The sequence below is a fragment of the Balearica regulorum genome, chromosome 1 (assembly GCF_011004875.1).
Source record: "Balearica regulorum gibbericeps isolate bBalReg1 chromosome 1, bBalReg1.pri, whole genome shotgun sequence".
NCBI classification, from domain to species: domain Eukaryota; kingdom Metazoa; phylum Chordata; class Aves; order Gruiformes; family Gruidae; genus Balearica; species Balearica regulorum.
In genome coordinates this window covers 95,649,438-95,667,192 of record NC_046184.1, presented here as the reverse complement: position 1 = coordinate 95,667,192, position 17,755 = coordinate 95,649,438, and the positions used below count along the sequence as shown (strand labels likewise).

General features: G+C 41.1%; 1 protein-coding gene across 5 annotated transcripts in view; it reads right to left on the bottom strand.

Moving 5' to 3' along the window:
- ALCAM (activated leukocyte cell adhesion molecule) overlaps nt 1–17,755 on the bottom strand; it is a 126,028-nt gene that overhangs the window by 27,804 nt on the left and 80,469 nt on the right. For all 5 annotated transcript variants that reach the window (XM_075767239.1, XM_075767250.1, XM_075767220.1 and 2 more), the window contains exons 2-6: nt 9,795–9,895; nt 6,860–7,079; nt 3,025–3,089; nt 2,526–2,613; nt 1,481–1,663 (exon numbers count right to left, since the gene is read on the bottom strand). In XM_075767239.1, the coding sequence (XP_075623354.1) occupies nt 1,481–1,663; nt 2,526–2,613; nt 3,025–3,089; nt 6,860–7,079; nt 9,795–9,895 (657 nt within the window). The remainder of the gene's footprint in view (nt 1–1,480; nt 1,664–2,525; nt 2,614–3,024; nt 3,090–6,859; nt 7,080–9,794; nt 9,896–17,755) is intronic.

Below are 17,755 nucleotides of genomic sequence, written 5' to 3'. Positions count from 1 at the left end.
TCTCTTGGCAAATAACAGTAACAAGTGCTTTCTGGTCATTACACTTGTGTGACATTCACAGCAGGAGTTATCCACGCTCATGGGGCTCCACAGATGACAGACCCCCCCCCCAGTGAGATTTGGTACCCAACTTTAAAACAAAAACAGAACCAAACCAAATCTCTAGCTTCAAAGTGATGGAATTGGTGTCTGCAGGCTTGAAATCTCTATGTTGTTTCAAAGGAAAACAGTTACTATCCCAGAGGTTTTCTTCTCTGTTAGTACTGCCAGTTGTCCTTCTGGAGAAACAGCTGGTGAAACGGTGACCTTAAGTTACTCTGGTTTCTCCAGGTGAAACCAAGGAGCAGCTGCTCCAAGGTTTGATTTGATCTGACCAAGGTCAAAACTGAACCCCTATTCTGTTGCTCAACAAACTTTACATGTGAAGAAGCAGCAACTAATCATCTAGGTAGAACATACGCTGCCACTTTGTTTTCAAGGCCATGGAGCACACCTGCTGGCTGCAGAAATCCGGTCTGCATTACTAATTTCCTTTGTATTTAACTGGATTACAGAGTTGTTACACAATGTATACTAAGGTCCTATTAGATGTCTGGACTGTGTACTTAGACTCCATCATTCCCAAAACAGAGACTTTTCTTTTACAAGCTGAGGTATTACCTGAAGTGTACAGAAAGATAACACCTGACTGGGCATCTTGCATATCTCCTGATCCTCTTCATATGCTATGACCTGCTGCCTTCTACAGTCCTTCAGAAGTGTCATTTTACAAGACTTTGAAATGCCTCTTTCACTTTCTCTCTCTGACCTTTCCTTGCCAACTGTCTGTTTTCTTTACTCAAAGGAGAATTACAATTTCCATCTCAGTCAGTAACACAGAGTTGCTTTAGGACTTGGGCCAGCTGGAAGTAACTATTTACACAAATTCTGTACTACTGATATATCCAATATTCAAATGCTACATTTTAAATGTAAAAATCAGCATCTTACAGCTGTAGAGAAACTACTACTTTTTGTGTGTGTGTGTGTTTGTGCGCAAAGGTAGTCTGCCAGGGTTAGCTGTTTGGCACTGACTCTGCAAAAATGAAAAACATCTGAGTATAGTAAAAGCTATAGTGTGTATTTATTGCATATTTCAGGGGGGCACGGACAGTCACTCTAAATCAACCACTCTAACTTCCGTTAAAGTTCTGAAAAGCCCATTTCATTGTAACTTTTTGTGGTTACCACTTTCCTCTTGTCAATGCAATCTTGATACTCAGGATTCTACTGTTAGAAAGAAATAAATCTCAAGTAAATCTGAAGGTAAGTAAAAATTACACAGACAATGTATTCAGATCTTCTTGCTGCAAACCAGCTTTGAAGAAACCGTCTCAACAGCCAAGCAGCAATGTCTCTATAATTTTGTAAACTATCTCTGATTTTGCTTTTTCCCCTGAGGTAGACTTCATACAGCAATAGATGCTTTTTAATAACTTACAGTGAACATCGAAGACAACTGGTTCAGACTGTATTGTTTTCTGGCCAGATGGTCCATAATATGTCACAATGCAAGAAAACTTGGCATTTGCATCTTCCTTTGTTGGCATATACTGAAGAGATGATGTCATGGTGAAGAGTCCAGTTGATTTGTCCACAATCTTTTGCAGATTTATGACTACAACTGAAAAGGAAATACTGTTTCAGTGTCACACAGACAGAATTTGCAACCTTTTTCCTACATTTTGTTGCCTGCTCTGTATTTGTTACAGGCTGCAATCACGCAAACAACATGACAAATTACCCAAGAGACTGTACAGTTTTCCTCTACTATTGCCACTGACGTATACCAGAAATGTTTTATCAACAACATGCTCCTAACATACTGTATATTTTAAATCAAATCAAAACAAAAACCTAATTGCAAACTGGTGGGGTTTTTTAATACAAATCTCAGCTTAATTTCTAAGACAGAAAGAAGGTCTCAAAAATGCTGGCAAACCCAATTTTTAGGATCACATTTCTAACAATCTTGTAAGTATTCTCTATTTTATGGAAGGTAAAATACTGTGTTCTGATCAGCCTGTCAAAATCAAAGTTGAAAGGGAGGAGGAAAATAAATGTTCTTCCTAAATATCCTGGAAAATAAATACCTGTATAAGGAGATGATGATCTTCATGGTCCAAAACACAAAATTGGACACGTATGAAATTGAGACAGTTAATACCTTATAAGAAGTTGGAAATTAGATATAGGTTTCTACTAGCTACATGGGCTCAAGAATAGCTTTGCAATAGCATTAACCAAGGCAATCCTCCTCCCCATGATGTGGTTTTAAAGCCAGAACTGAAAGAAAGAGATTATATGGTGTAGCTTGGGTGCTCTGAAAGGCCTAAAAGTTTCCTTCCAGTTTCATTTTTCCATATAAGCAGTCTTCCTCAAAGGAATAGTACACTAGATTAAAGCAGAGCAACTCTTACAAGCACAATTCTTCATTCATACACCTGTCTGTGGATTCAGGGATGCTGGCCATTATTGAAACATACCGTCTTCCACGGGCTGCAAAACTCTCCCATTTTTGTACCACGTAACATTGCCTTCAGGATAACTATCTCGTGCAACACACTCCCCAAGCTGCAAAACACATAGGAATTAGTCAATTTTTCTCCACTAGGTTTTAACATAATTCTGTTTTTGCTTATGCTGCTTTGGGTAAAGATTTCTAGAAAGTTCAAATGCTTAGCCCCAGTCATTTTTTTTAAAAATAGGACAAATCCCATCAGTGAGGCTTAGGCACAATTTGAAAGAGGGTTCAGAGGTGGGTCTAAGATCAGGATGGCCCCCATTTGCCACATCAGGCAGGGCTAATACAGTAGTGGCTCGGTGGCCAGGCTGGCTATAGACCACGTTCTCTCACAGGCGTGCGTGCATACACGTACATGCACCCTCTCTGAGCCTCAGTCCATCACCTCTCTTCATTTTGACTGTAAAGGGACTTCAGGCAACCATCAGGCACATAACTTTGAGGGAGAATGCTGCTCTTACCATTTGTAGCTTCTCTGTTTCTAAGAAGTCTGCTTGATGTAAGATTTCTGGTTGAGAGGGTTGTTCTAAAACACAAATAGGATAAAAGTACTAGTGAAGGGAGCACAAACAGCTATTTGAAAAACAAAAGGTTACTAAAAGATACATGGATTTTGAGACTAAATAGAACAATCTGGCCTGGCATAGTCTTACCTATGCTTTGCCATTAAAAGAAGAAAAAGTGAGATACTTCTACCTCAATATTAGCAAATGGATTGAAAAGGAAAAACCATCACCTTAAAATGTGTCATACTTTCCATAATGAATTCCATGCATACTGACAACACATATTTTAGCCAGGCAGACTAGTTCAGCACCTGGGAGGAGAGAACCTAATCTGATCTATCTGATTTATGTGACACACAGGCTGGAAAAGGAACCAGTGGTACAGAAACTATAGCAACAGAAAAGCAGCTTTACTGTGGATATTACTGTAGCTGAGCTGTCACATTATAAAGGAACAAATTCAACCTAATCATTCTTCTAATGTTTATTTTTCCTAACTGGGATTGTTACATATAAGAAATTCAGATGATAGAGATTAAGTGTAATTACTTGAACTGATTCTGAGTTAGTTATGACTCTCTTAAAAAAAAAATAAACTTTTTCTTCAGTGCCAGTATGTCTTCTTATTTACTTTTATTATGGTAGATGGACCTCTTAGCTTGCCGAAGTGGAGGATCTATCAGCATTTCCATCATAAAAACCTACTTTCTAGAGACTATATAACTTGTCTGTTAAAATAGTTTGGCCTGAAGCCCGGAATGCAAATTTTTATCTCCAAAAGAAACAGTTTTCCCTACAATTTTAAAAGAAGAGGGGAAGAGTGAAGGGAAAAAAAATAAATCACTGTTTATACAGCCGAAGAAAGCCTCTACACCCCAGCTGTACTGCTTAAATAAGTGTACATATAATACACTTTTACAGACTGAAACATCCTTAACCATGCCAGCTTACAGAACCTTTCTCCCAAATCAAGGTCTCTATGAATTAATGTATGCCAGCAACTGCAGCCCAAAGTGAACTTCACACCATCTTGCTAAAATCTCTACACATTGATGAAGTTATTAACATGCAGGTGTACTGCTCCCACTGTCACAGAGATAGCAAGCCTGCATGTTTCCACAACAATCCATTTGCTCTGCACGTGTGTGTATGTGTGCGCGTGTATTTGTGTGCGCACAAATGCACAGATATTTTTTGCTTGGAAGGCTAAGCCAGGATGGAACAAGAACAGCTCAAAAGGGAAATGAAAGGCAGTAAAAGCAGCTATTCATTTGACATTTTCAAACAACTTTGCTTGTGGCAAAAAAACCCCAAGAAACTAGAAAAACCCAGTCAAAGCTATACACCAAGACCATAGCAATTCCTTCAAAGGCCTAACAAAGATAAAAAAAAAAAAAAAAGAGTGCATGTTTATTTCTGTTTTGTTAGTTTTAAAGGTTCTGTAAGAACTTGTCAAGGACAAAGCATTTTCAGGTCAATTCAAGCAAATGAGGTTTTACAAGACCATGAACAGGCCTTCTGGTTCAGATTTTTGGGTCCCATGAACAGACCTAGTTGGTTGCCTGTCACAGTCACCAGCTGATCAAACCACAATGCCGTCTCCCACCTCGGCTTTGTTTCCTTTCATCTCTCATCTCCTCCAGGACCCTTTCGGGAAGACCTACACTGTGCTTTGGAACCCCCTGCTATATTCCTACTGAGGGAAGGAGAGGACCTCTGCTCTGTGTCGCTCTCCCCATTTTGGGTGCTCTGGTGCAGATCCTTCAGTTGAGAGGCCACCACCTGCTCTCCGAGAGCAGCCTCCGAAAGGAAACGCCTGCTGCCAGATCCCCACAGCCACAGCACGTGCAAAAAGGTAATTCACTATAAAAGATTTATTTGGCATTTACTATGCTCGGCGTCTGAAGCGAGAAGAAATTTTAAACTTGGCAACAGCAGAGCTCACTTTGGTGGGTTTGCAACTTCAGCACACTGCTTATCTCTCGGCTTAAGAGCTTGCCAGAGTACTTTTCAACTCTATATAGGCCCTATAATAGGGGAAAAAGAGCTCACTGCTTGCAAAAGCCAGGTATCGGTGTAGCAGGACAGCAGCTCTTGTCCACTGGGCTGCTCCACTTTGGAAACTGGCCATCTAATTCCCAAAAAAGATGCTGACAGGATCCATCTGGAAAGCTGGTAGAGCTTGTTTGAGTAGTCCAGCGAGTGATACTAGCAGGTGGTACCTGTGCAATGAGCCATTTCAGCTCGTTAGTTCTCAGTTAAGCAGGTAGCACAGCTGAGGACATGACAAGCTCCAGTGAAACCCAGCTTCAGTCACGACTTCTGGGATACAGCTGAGTTCCAGGTACACAAGACGTTTGGCTTATGAGGGTTCGCACTGCTGCAGCCTAGCTCTGTATCTATGATTCAATGACTTAGAAACTCCACTGGTTAAATAAATGAAGCTTGCAGGCTACTCTCAACTCTTTCGTAATTAGAACAAGCAAGCAAGCAATAACAAAAACCGAAACGCCAAATACCAGACTCAAGGAAGTTAAACACAAAGAAATGTTAAGACAACCCGAAATAAAGTTGTGAACTCAAAATGAAAAACTGCAAAAGTAATTTTTCCTTGCAGCGCCATATTTTCTTGCAGTCGGCCATATTGCATGCGTGGCATCCTCTATTCTTATCTTCCTTAGTAAACAGCGGCTTGCTCTATTAGTATTAATGCCTACAATAAAATATACAAGCTGTGCTCCATGGCTGAGTTAGCATTGTGTTAATATTTAGTACAGTACACAGTAATTCAAGCAGTTAGAATTTCGTTTCACCATATACCACTGTCTCATCTACATATTTACTGCTGTGCAATAAATAAACATGATAATTCTTTATCATTTCCTTTGAAGCGCTGTGTTTACTATGAGTGCTCTGAGCACTCTCCTCCCTGTCGTCATTAATTCGATTGTTCTTGCAGTCAAATTTAAAGTGAAACGAGGGAAAGGAATTACTGTTGACTCCTGATCTAGCTTCAAACTCTTTTATGCCACTGACAAACTTCTGCCCAGACACCACCGACGACTCCCCGACACCTTCTCTCTGAGCCAAGCATCAGGCTGCCCCTTCCCAAACATAAAAATGTGCCCTTCCACTCCCGTGCGAGCTCAGAGCAGGACTGTGCCTCAGGGCTCTCCGGTTTGCACTGCGGATCAGCCTTCTGATCGGGTCAGTAGTGATATCAAAGGCCAATAAACTTTGTCGTGTTCTAAAGGAGAACTGCTGACTGGTCTTCCTCCTGGTATTTCAGCAGGGGATGAAATAAGCATTTTGGGCTAGAAACTAATTTTTCAGCCTCTCGCTCTCCCCCTTACAGTGCATACTGTTGCACACTGGCTGCTTGGAGCTGCTTTAAACTTCCCCGCTGATCTAATCCTGCAGGCCGCACACAGTTAATGCTTCACTCCTGCAGAAAAATTCACTCGGAGAACAAATGGAAAATAATCAGTGCTAATTTTACATTTTTCATTTCCAAGGCCAAATGACATCACATAAGTGAGTCATTATCAAAGCCTAAAATTCTCTTTGAGCCAGCACTTATCATGAATAAACTGCAAGTGCAGGCAGTCCTGTTACGTAAATGCCACCAGCAGATTACATTTTTGAAAGCTGCAGAAATTTGCTAGTCTTAGTAATTTACTCAGCCAAACTTACTTTCTTGGCTTTAATCTTTCCCTTAAACAGAAGTTTCCGTAATTTACGATTCAGATGCTGATGAATGTTAACAGTAGTAACAACTAGATTTACTTACTGAAGACTTTGACTATCGTTGGCTCTTCGGAAACATCATCTTCTGTAACTAGCATACATACAAATCTCTTTTCATCACTGATTCTTGCATTCTTGATGGATAATGTATAGTTTTCTGAGAGACTCAACCTGTCTTTGTAGTCTGGTACATCATCATACTGTACATTTTTTTTTGTTGATGATCTGAAGGCAATAAATACTGGAGATCCATTTGGCATTTCCTATAATAAAAGGATAAACAGTTTATTTTGCATAAACACTCATTGAGAACTTCTGAAGATCTGCAATTGGTACAAACCCATAATTTAAAAAAAATCTGAAAACTACATCAGATGGCTTTTTTCCTGATTAATTTCTGCATTAGAAACAAGAAATTCAGTGTAATATGAGAGCTAGTTTAGGACTGCCGTGGTACACATTGAGAATATCATCAGCAGAAATAATTTCAATCCTTGGGCTCAATCTCAGCATAGCATGGGGCTTTCTCTGATGAAGACTGGTGGTTCTGGCACCACCTGCGTCTATCTGTGTTAAAAAGTATTTGAAATAGAAGCATTCATGAGCTAGGCTCGAAAGCTTCAGTTTCCTTTTTTCATGATTGTTTTACATATTCATATTGTTTGTCTGGGATATTCAGACTTCATTCCAAATGCAGGATTTAATCAGGCATAACTGCCTATTTTATTCTAAATTAGTTTTTAGGGTTTTTTTCCTCTTTGTTTTTAAAGGACCCAAGAGCTTGTGGCATGGGAATATACATACAATCAAATATTGTTATTTAGGCATCTCAAAATAATCAGCAAAATATCATTTTCTAGACATCCTCCTTATATTAATCAGTATGCAGTTGCCATCCTAAGCAGGAATACAAAGTTGACAGCCTTGCACAAACCTACCGTATAAAAAATTTATTTTTATGAGAGACAAAGTTACAGGCTGAGTTCTGCAGGACTTCATTCCCTCCCTGCCCCAAGCAGGGACAGGCACTGTCTGCCTTTATTTAAAGTGAGGTGAAAGGCTGACTCCACCATTACGTTCAGTATTGTGCTGGGGGCAGGAAGAGATTTTCATTCCCTTTTATCCCTTGCACCACTGATGCGAGTAGTGTTCCCAGCACAATATCTCAGCTTGACTGCAGAGCCCACAAAAGCATGACGATGTTGTGACAAGAGATGAGTGGTGTCAGAGCCGGGCAGGGAGCAGGAGGCAACAGTTAACGCGAAGTTTAAATTCCCTTATAGTCTTTGTCCCTCTCCCACTTTTAACTCTCAGATTACTCTAGACGTCTGTCACACAGGAAAGCAAGCATTGCCTTGACTCAATACACACAAAATTGGCTCTCAAGTGCCCGTAAGCCTACCCAGGGCACCAGTACACACAGGCAGAAACTGAAGGGAGCAACACCTGCTCGTGCCACGGTGCCAGTCTCCCAGTGCCCCTGGGCTCCCACCAGCAACCCAAATGGCTGCTCCCAAGGCAGCACAGCAGAAAACGGAGTTCCTCCTTCTTCCAACGAAATAATCACCCAACCAAAAAAACCCTAAACAAACCCTCCCCATGCTAAAAACAAGTGTTGCCATGCTGGGAGCTGCCCTGGGAGAACAGATATCGCTTTCACTTGGTTGCATGGGCTGTGTCAACAATTTCATCCAATAGCAATTGGACGGGCTTTTCTGCACGTTAGATTTTGTGCCCCTTTCCATTTAGAAGATGCTATAATATCTCCATGTGCTGCTTCGTACTTGTCTGAGATGAGCAATGCAAACACACTGGAAAGAGATAATGCATTTCTTTTTCTCAAAATAACCTTGCTCTTCATACAGATAAGACTTCTTCCCAAGAAAAGTCAGCAGACTAAAAAGCACATTACAAAATGTAGGTCCTGCATCTTCTAAATGCTTATATGAAACAGTTTCACTGTCCCTTTTAGGAAAACGTCCTCCACAGACTTCTGACTTCATTTCCCAAAACATGTTTGTGGAGCAGGAGTGGATGAGGTTTGCAAAAGCTGCAAACTTCCACGTACAAGGGAAGGAGCCAGGAGGGGTGGATTGTGAAACATCCCCAGTGGCAGAGAAGTCTGCTGTAAAATAGGCAGGTGGATGCCATTTAAAAAGAGAGAGAGAGAGAACTATGTAATTTTAAATCCGCTGTCAGAGTAAACATCACCTGTTATTGCTGGTAACATTTTGGTTTGAGCATGAGAGAAGATTTATATGAACAAGCAGGAAAACCAGTTGTCCCGATGTCAGTTTGAGAAGCAAAAAGGGTTTGGTATCCTGGCGGTTTCTTCCACATATGCTTCCAGGTTTCATTTGACTTTGATATGCTTATTCTCCTTTTGGTCCCGGATACCAATCACATATGGGAGAAGTGCACCCTACTGCAGGCTGAGACAACCAGGAGACCATTGGCATTTTTGCCTTTATTCTCCATGTGCCAGAAACGGCAGAGTGAAACCACCAGCAACTCTACTAAGGTCAGGTCTGCCCTCTTCTTTGCTGTGCATTAAACACACTGAAGCGTGAAACAGTACTGAGCGACTGTCAGATCAACCAGACCCGAGGACAGCGCTCTCCCAGGGATGAAGCACGCCCTGCTTCAGGCAACCCACTTCAAAAGTATTCAAATGAACAACGATGGCTCTGTCAAGCGAGCGAGACACCACCGGGTAACATGCCAGATCTCTAATACAGGTTGGCAGAGAACTCCTGAATAATTATTTCTCTTGAACAATGAGATTAATTTCTCAAACCTCTAATCTATGCTTGGCAGAAATTATGCAGATTGGAATCTTGCAGCCTTACAAACACAGGAATGAATGTCTTCGTATCTGAGGCAGAAGTCCTACCGATTGGAGTCTTGTAATCTCACACACAAAAAATACACATCTTCTTATACCATCTCTAATGAATGTAAAGGTAAGCTATACTTACATATTTCCATTTTCCAAACATAAGACCATCTGGTACTTCTAGACGACAAGGCATAGTAATAGTATCTCCATATACTGCATTTACTGTGTACAATCCCAGAGCTAGAGGAGAAACAGAAAGAGAGGAAACTATTTTAAGCATTTTCTTGAATTCCCATATGCTAATGTTTGGTTCACAGCTATTACAAAAGCAGAGGCCATGTCCTTTGTAAATGGGTATTTTCCAGCACGTAGGATTTATCCCCAAACCTCTAACAAAACAGGATTTCTGACACTAAATTCATTTACTTAAACATTATGACCTTTTCAGACCCACGTTTCCTGCTGCAGTCAGTGGGGGCCAAGTGGATTTTCAAACAGGATTGCACCTGCTCAACTGGATGAACACATACACTACAATCAGTATGCACAGCTATTGTCCCAAACTTAAAACTTGTAAAGGAAAATCCCTACACCTTTATTTTCTTCATCTGAAAAATCGGCCACTTCTGCTTGGAGAGGTTATGTTGCAATGCAATATTGTGAGGAGGCCAGCAAACAAGTGATATTCTGACTACTGCACTACATTAAAAACTCAGAAAAGAAAGAGTGCTTTTTAAGTGTTGGGTTCCCTTAAACCTGGGAAACGAACTAGTCTGCACATTTAGATTTTGGAAAAATGAAATGAAATGCTTCTCTGAATTATTTAAGAATAGCGTTTTTGGAAACCTCAGCACAATGTTGTTGTGCTAATGCATTCAAATTTACAAAATAAAACTGACCCACTTATTTTCATTGTCCAAAACATGGGAATTGAACAAAACCAACAGACCCTAAAGTGATGAAATGTTAAAACACAAGGAAGTTTAAAGGGGAGGATGTTCCAACTTCGTGCATTTGCTATCATGCAACTTTGCTTTGCTCCTGTTTTCCATAGTTACCCCTGCTCTCAGTGATGCTCGCTGCTCCTTACACTGGAGGGAGGTTTTGCCTCTGGTGCTCACCCAGTGTCACTGAGCGTGCTGGCTGCCTGCCCTAACCTGTATCTCTGCGGCTTTTGTCAGGATCTTCTGGCCAGAGACTCAAGACCTCCCCCTTTGCTCTCCCTTCATTTGCATCAGGAGCTGCAAAATCAAAGAAACCTTATGTAAGAGAGAGCAGTAGGATGCTGGTGATGTAGCCACGGCCGCAGAAACACCCAATCCTTCTAGACACATTCATTTTTCTGCAGATTGAGCCCTTTTTGCTAGAGCTGGAGAAAGCAAACCTATTCCCATGCACCCTCAAAGACCCGAGCCTCAGACCCCTTATCTTTTCCCAAGTCCCGAGGCAGCTGCTGGAATGACCTGACATTTCTATTGAGTGCATATGTGCCCTCTATAGGGAGGTCTTCCCAAGGGATTTTTTTTTCTTTAAATGAAATCAGGTATTTTCAAAGAGCCAAACACTGAATTCCTTGCCTGCCATTTAAATTAGACTCCACAGTATTTCCCTCAAATGTGGACTTCAGAGCTCACTGTTAGCACCAGGTCGTATTTATCATTTGTATCATAGTGACAACTAGGCAGTGATTTGTGCTGTGTGGTGCTGCACAAGGAAATAGTGTTCTAAAATTCTTCCTTAGAGAAGCTTACATCTTGGATGGCATCGCATGGTAAGGCAGAGAAGCACGCTGGAGCTCGATGGACTAAAGGAACACAGGAGATCGCAGGCACCACTACTTCTTAAACTTTCTATCCTTCACAGCACTCATTTTCAACTAAACAACTGCTAATCTTCTGATTCTGTTACATAGTCATGAACATACTTCAAGTACATTATTCACACTATAAGGATCGCTTGCTCTAATTTGCTATATGGTTTACGAAGACTAGCTGTTTTCTAAATGACAATAGCAGTCACTCCACTAGATGGTGCTGAGTAAGTGCAATCTTTAAAACTGAAATGAATGTTTTTTTGAAGAAATCAGCTAACTTCAATTTTATGGAAATAGGACCAACGTTTGACAAATTCAAACTATAAATGGAAGTAAAATTCAAAGCTGGAACAAAATTTTCTTTTGGCCCTCTCTCACACTTATTCTCATCTCCAGGAGGGGGACAATGCAACTTCAGCTTTGCAAGTTGAATCCTAATTTTCATTTCTGCTAGAGCTAGGAAAAAACAGTCCTTTTTGGTTCCTCTCTCCCATGGATGCAAAATTACAAAAGACTTGCAAATATATATTCAATTAGTAAGCTGGGTAGTGCCCGTTTAAATTCCAGTCAAGTCTCAGTTAGTAATTTGAAATCCTGTAATTGTATTTTGCATCACATGGAAAAACAGAAACTGCTTCTCCTGCTAGGAGATATTCCCTGTCATTAGGGGAAACCAAAACGACCCTGTGGGATCTGTCATGTTGTTCTCTCCTAGACATCCATTTAACCCCTGCAGGCTGCTAAGGTAGTAAGTATATGCTACCAAAGACCTGACAGCCTCACAAGGGTGAATGAAACTGTTTCTGGAAAGGATTTACATTCATAGTACTAGGAGCAGATAATCGATGAATGGCCTGATAAAAGGAAAGATCGGCCTCTGATTTAAGAACTCTTTTATCTGAAAGGCGTTCCTTAAGATTTACAAACCTGCCCCAAAATCACGTCTTGCCATAAGTTCTGCCTAAACTAAATTCATACAGTTTTCTAGGAATTTGTTAACACAGAACCAGAAAGACATAGGTTTTATTTTGAATAGAGAGACACAGACCTTACAAGAATACAGGAAGTCCTGCTGTAAAATTTTCTCCTCCTACTTCTGTAGCAACAAATCTAGAACATTTAAGAAGTGCAAACTAGTTGAGTAAATGCAAACTTTCACTGCAGGAACTGCAGTAATCTCTGCAAACCACTTTGCAAACGTATACATTTAAGAAACAAACAAGTAAAAAAACCACCTCAACAAATTTGGAAATTCCTCTCTGCTGCTATTAGATATATTTGGAAAATAGTGGGATGAAAATGATTGCTTAACTATATGACAATGCTTACCATCAACCATCATTTTCTGAGAGCCCTTTACATAGTTTCTAGCTCATTCTAAGAAAAAGAAAATGAAAGAGGAATCTACAAATACATAACAAATTGTTCCATGCCCTAACACAACACAGAGTCAATGTCAAGGCCCTCGTATCTCATTAACTGCAGGAGTGCACAAAGGCAACCGTAGGGAATAACACTGCAAGAAGTCACTGCCCATCACACCCTGTATTTCTGTACGCACCTTTCTGTATCTAATTAAGAGCTCAGCCAGCTCCCCTGCATCATTTTCAGATGTTGTCTTCTAAAACTGAACCAGCGCCGTTAATAACAACACTAATTCAGAGACAAGCTCTTGTCCCATGTATGCCAGAAGCTCTATTTGAAGTAGCTATGAATTACGGCTATATACCAGGTTAATCCAGCTCACTTTCCTTCCATGTCTTTACATACACGTTTGAACAGGCTTGACGTGACTCTAAACTCCTTTCCCCCTCTTTGATCCACTGCTGAAGAAACTCTTAAGTCAGATTAAACCTTTCCACATAGGTTCGGACACAGGAAGAAAGCAGCAGCATCACGAGGTATTATGACCCAGAGCAAGATCCTAGCAGGACGCTGCTAAATTGAGACAGCATTTGCTGTTGATGCTGTTAATTACAGTACTTTCCACGTCCCCCCAGCAGTGCTATCTGCTTTGTCCCCTTCTCTGCTTGTGTATCACGGGAAGAACCAAACAGTACCCACGTATTTGGGTGACTAAACAAAAAATCTCACTACGTGGTGTAAAGGCAGAAGTGCTGTTGTAATTTGAGATCCTCACCTTGAGTATATGATGCAGGTCATAATTTGGACTAATTATTATTTTTAAATCATCGGGGTCATATAAGACAAATGGATAGAAGGTGAACATCTAAAAATCAGGGAGCTGATGTTTCTTCAAAGAAACAACAAAAGCTGTAGGAAGCGTGTGTAAAGTAGCCATGTTTTCTACCTCTACCTTCCAGTTGAAATATTGAATGTTTTTCTTGCTGCAAACATCTTTCTAAAGAGCTTAAGAGCAACATTTTTGTAACAAATGTAAAACAGACCAAGGGCCATTTAAACATCCTTTATATGCAAAATCCACTGGAGACTATGAACCTGTACCTGAGAACTATGAATAGCAGAAGCAATGTCCGAAACTCATCTTCACCAGCCTGCTTGGCTGCCTCACAGCACAGCTTATTTCCAGCTACTAAAGCAATGGAAATCTGGGCAGCTGAGCCTTCCTCAATGATTTAAATGATGTTTTACATCTACGAAAATGTCCTGTATTTTCCTTCCTCACCTATTTTTTTTACTGCTGATGCTTCTGGCCTGGCAGGTTCCACAATGATGCTTTCCACTACATTTTCTTGACCCAAGGAGCAAGGTCTCATTACCAGAGAACAGCAGGACACATTGGCCACTACAGTTCTTTGCAGCAATCAGCAGCAGCGGGCAGGGGAGGTCAAATAGCAGTTTCTGGAATGGAAGTGTCCAAACCCAAGTGCTATTATGTCTATTTAGCGCCTGCTTCAGAAACTGCAGGTAACTACTTTGGAAACTTTAAGTCAGGTTTGGCACTCCAAATCTTTACTTGAGGTTTTGGCCCTCCCATCTTATCTTCAGTTAGCACAGATTAGCTTGTACGTAACATGTTGTGGGAGGCTAAAAACCTCTGCCTAATGAAATAAATATTAAGTTGCTTGTTATCAGCTCTGAAGTAGCAACAGGCGGATTTTTCTTTCTGTCCTCCCCACTAAAGGAATTTCAGGTATATAGGCATACACACAGGTCCTCTTGAGCATCCATTTACGTACCAGCCAGGAAATGTCAGTATTTCACAAAAACAGTAACTATGTGTTCTTAAGATCAAGTAGTCACCTTTTAACGGTACTTATTTGTTGTTTTGTGGTTTTGTTGGTTTTGGTTTTTTTGTAAAGGACAAAGCAGTACATGAATGCCAGCTAGGTACTGGTCCAATGCAAAACATATTAGGAAAAAAAAGTGTCCAGCTATGAATGAATGAGACAAGACTTGACAGCAGGTACTTACTGTCCCAATTGTTGATGCTGATAATGCCTTAAGGTGGATTTTAACACTGAAAAGTATTTTCCAATTGATTAGAAGCATTATTTAGAGAAAAAATTAAGAGAGTTCACAGAATCACAGATTGGTTGAGGTTGGAAGGGACCTCTGGAGGTCATCTGGTCCAACACCCCTGCTCAAGCAGGGCCACCTACAGCCAGTTGCCCAGGACCATGCCCAGACAGCTTTTGAATATCTCCAAGGAGGGAGACTCCACCGCCTCTCTGGGCAACCTGTGCCAGCGCTTGGTCACCCTCATAGTAAAAAAGTGTTTCCTGATGTTCAGAGTCATGTCCTGTGTTTCAGTTTATGCCCATCGCATCTTGTCCTGTCACGGGGCACCAATGAAAAGGACCTGGCTACACCCTCTTTCCACCCCCCCTTCAGGTGTTTGTACACATTGAGCCCTCTCCAGGCTGAACAGTCCCAGCTTTCTCAGTCTTTCCTTATATGAGAGATGCTCCAGTCCCTTCAACATCTTCATCGTCTCGCATTGGACCCTCTCCAGCATGCCCATGTCCGTCTTGTGCTGAGGAGCCCAGAAATGGACACGTGGCTCCAGATGCGTCCTCGCAAGTGCTAGAGTACAGGGGAAGGATTACATCCCTCGACCTACTGGCAATACTTTCCCTAATGCAGTCCAGGATACCATTAACCTTCTTTGCTGCAAGTGCACATAGCAAACTTCATGTTCAACTTGGTGTCTACCAGGACTCCCTGTACATCCTGCAAAAGCTGCTTTCCAGTAGGTTGGCCACCTTGCACATGGCACAGTAGTTGGACTTTTCAGACAGGACTCAAGTTTTAATTACTTTTTCTCCCTCTCTTTTCCTTGCGACATTTAGTAAACTTTCAAGACATTCACAACACTGATCATGAGAGCAGAGAAAATACAGCAAATATGTCATGGACCTCATGTTTCCCTACCTGAGCCTGACAAAGTCAGCTGAAAAAAGGGTAAGTCTTGTATGGATATAAAGGGACTTTAATCATCCTTTTTGCTGAGCCACAACAGCCTGGGAGCCAAACACCACTCAGCCTTGAGCCTGCAGACCCCTGCAACAGAGGCCTAGGTGCCATTTTCTGAACATGCTCATTCTTGTGATCCAGCTTGCTCTACTGAAAACAAGCCTCTTCACATGAGCTACAACAGGCACTCCTACGCACAGCTCACACAGACATGCCCTTGGCCATTAATCTTCAGACATAGCACAGAAAACACAAGATAGGCTTCAGGATGTCAAAAGACTGGCTAAAGCAAGTTTAAAAAAAAAAAAAAAAGGCTAGCGTTATCAAAATTCACGCATATGGCAGCTCCCATTTCAGTTTGGTGGCTACGATCATTCTTTGTTTCATATGCTGGGCATCAAAATAGGGAAGCAGGGCAAACACTTCCAAGAAAATTCAAATATTGATTATCTTCATCGTACAAATATGATTAAAAACAAAACAGTATGTGTTTGCGGATACGTTATCTGATACAAGTTATATAACAGTATATTGTTTCTTATCTCTACCTGTTTAAATAGTGAAACAAATTGATATGTGGGCGACTAGGACTTCAAAAGGACTATTAGTTACAAGAGAATCATCAATATTATCCAAGACAAAAACTAACAGCAGATAAACATATCCAACAGTATTTAATGTAACATACACTTGTAAAAGAATGTAAGAGAACTTGCTGAAGAGTTTCTCATACTTCATCAGAGTATTCCTTCAATAAGTTTTAAACCCTAAATAATGTTAGAGTGCAGGCAATTTTAACACCAAAGGAAAAAAATTCTTTATCATCTTATAAGCACTGATGCAATGGACAGCAATTACCCTTTGGAATCATCACTGCTAACCTGAGCTCTTTGAAGATGTGAAGTAACTGAATGGGAATGCACATTCGGGGTTGTCTGCAGTTTTTTGGGGAAGATCCAACTTAAAACACGATTATGACTCTGGAAGATGTTGAGTTCCTTTTGACAGCTGGTCAAAGAAACACCTACTTAACTCCAAAGACACAAGCAGCCAAACCCACACAAACAGGAGCACTTACGTGCCTAACACTGATTTTGGCAAGTACTCAGGCAGATTAGGGAGATGGGGCTTGGCACCCACCAACATCAAGGCATCAGGCAGTACACATCAGGAAACAAGCAGGGTATTTAAAGTTAAAGAGATACTGAAAACACCAGAGAGCAGGCATTAAATGCCAGCAGAATTCAGCTATCATTACCTTACAAGAAGCATTACGCTTGTTTAAAACACACAGTTTTTCCTTATAAAGGAAGAAAAAATCCTGAAGGAAGCACATCAGCACTTCAGAAATCCTCGCTCCTACTAACACTAACAACTAATATGCTCCTACTCCTTTCTAATTCCATATAAATCAAATGTACAAAGAAATAGCTATAATTAGAAACTAGCTCTCATAACTTGTCACATCTGACCAAGGCTGCATGGGCTCTATCGCCTTATCAATAAGGATATCCTCAGCTCTCTCCTTCAAGAGGACGGAGGTCAACGCATGCCTCTCACTGGCGTTTTGCTCTATAGTTCAGCCAGTTGTGTATTGCACAGGACGCACAGTTTTCCTACACATGCATATAGCTTGGCTTTCTACGTAGCCCCAAACGCGAGCTCAAGGCTGGGACCTCCATGAGATTAGGTCCAAAATCCCACGGAGCACTTTAACCACAGTTAAATCTGGGTGCTGTGTGCCCGTTCACAAACCAGACTACTCAATTGCTGTTTATTTCACTGAGGGCTATTTCTGCCCTAAGATTTCAAAACATCCAGCTGTTTCAGCATTTCAGTGGCTATTTCCCCTGCTTCCCACACCAGCACACAGCTTTCGCATCTGTACA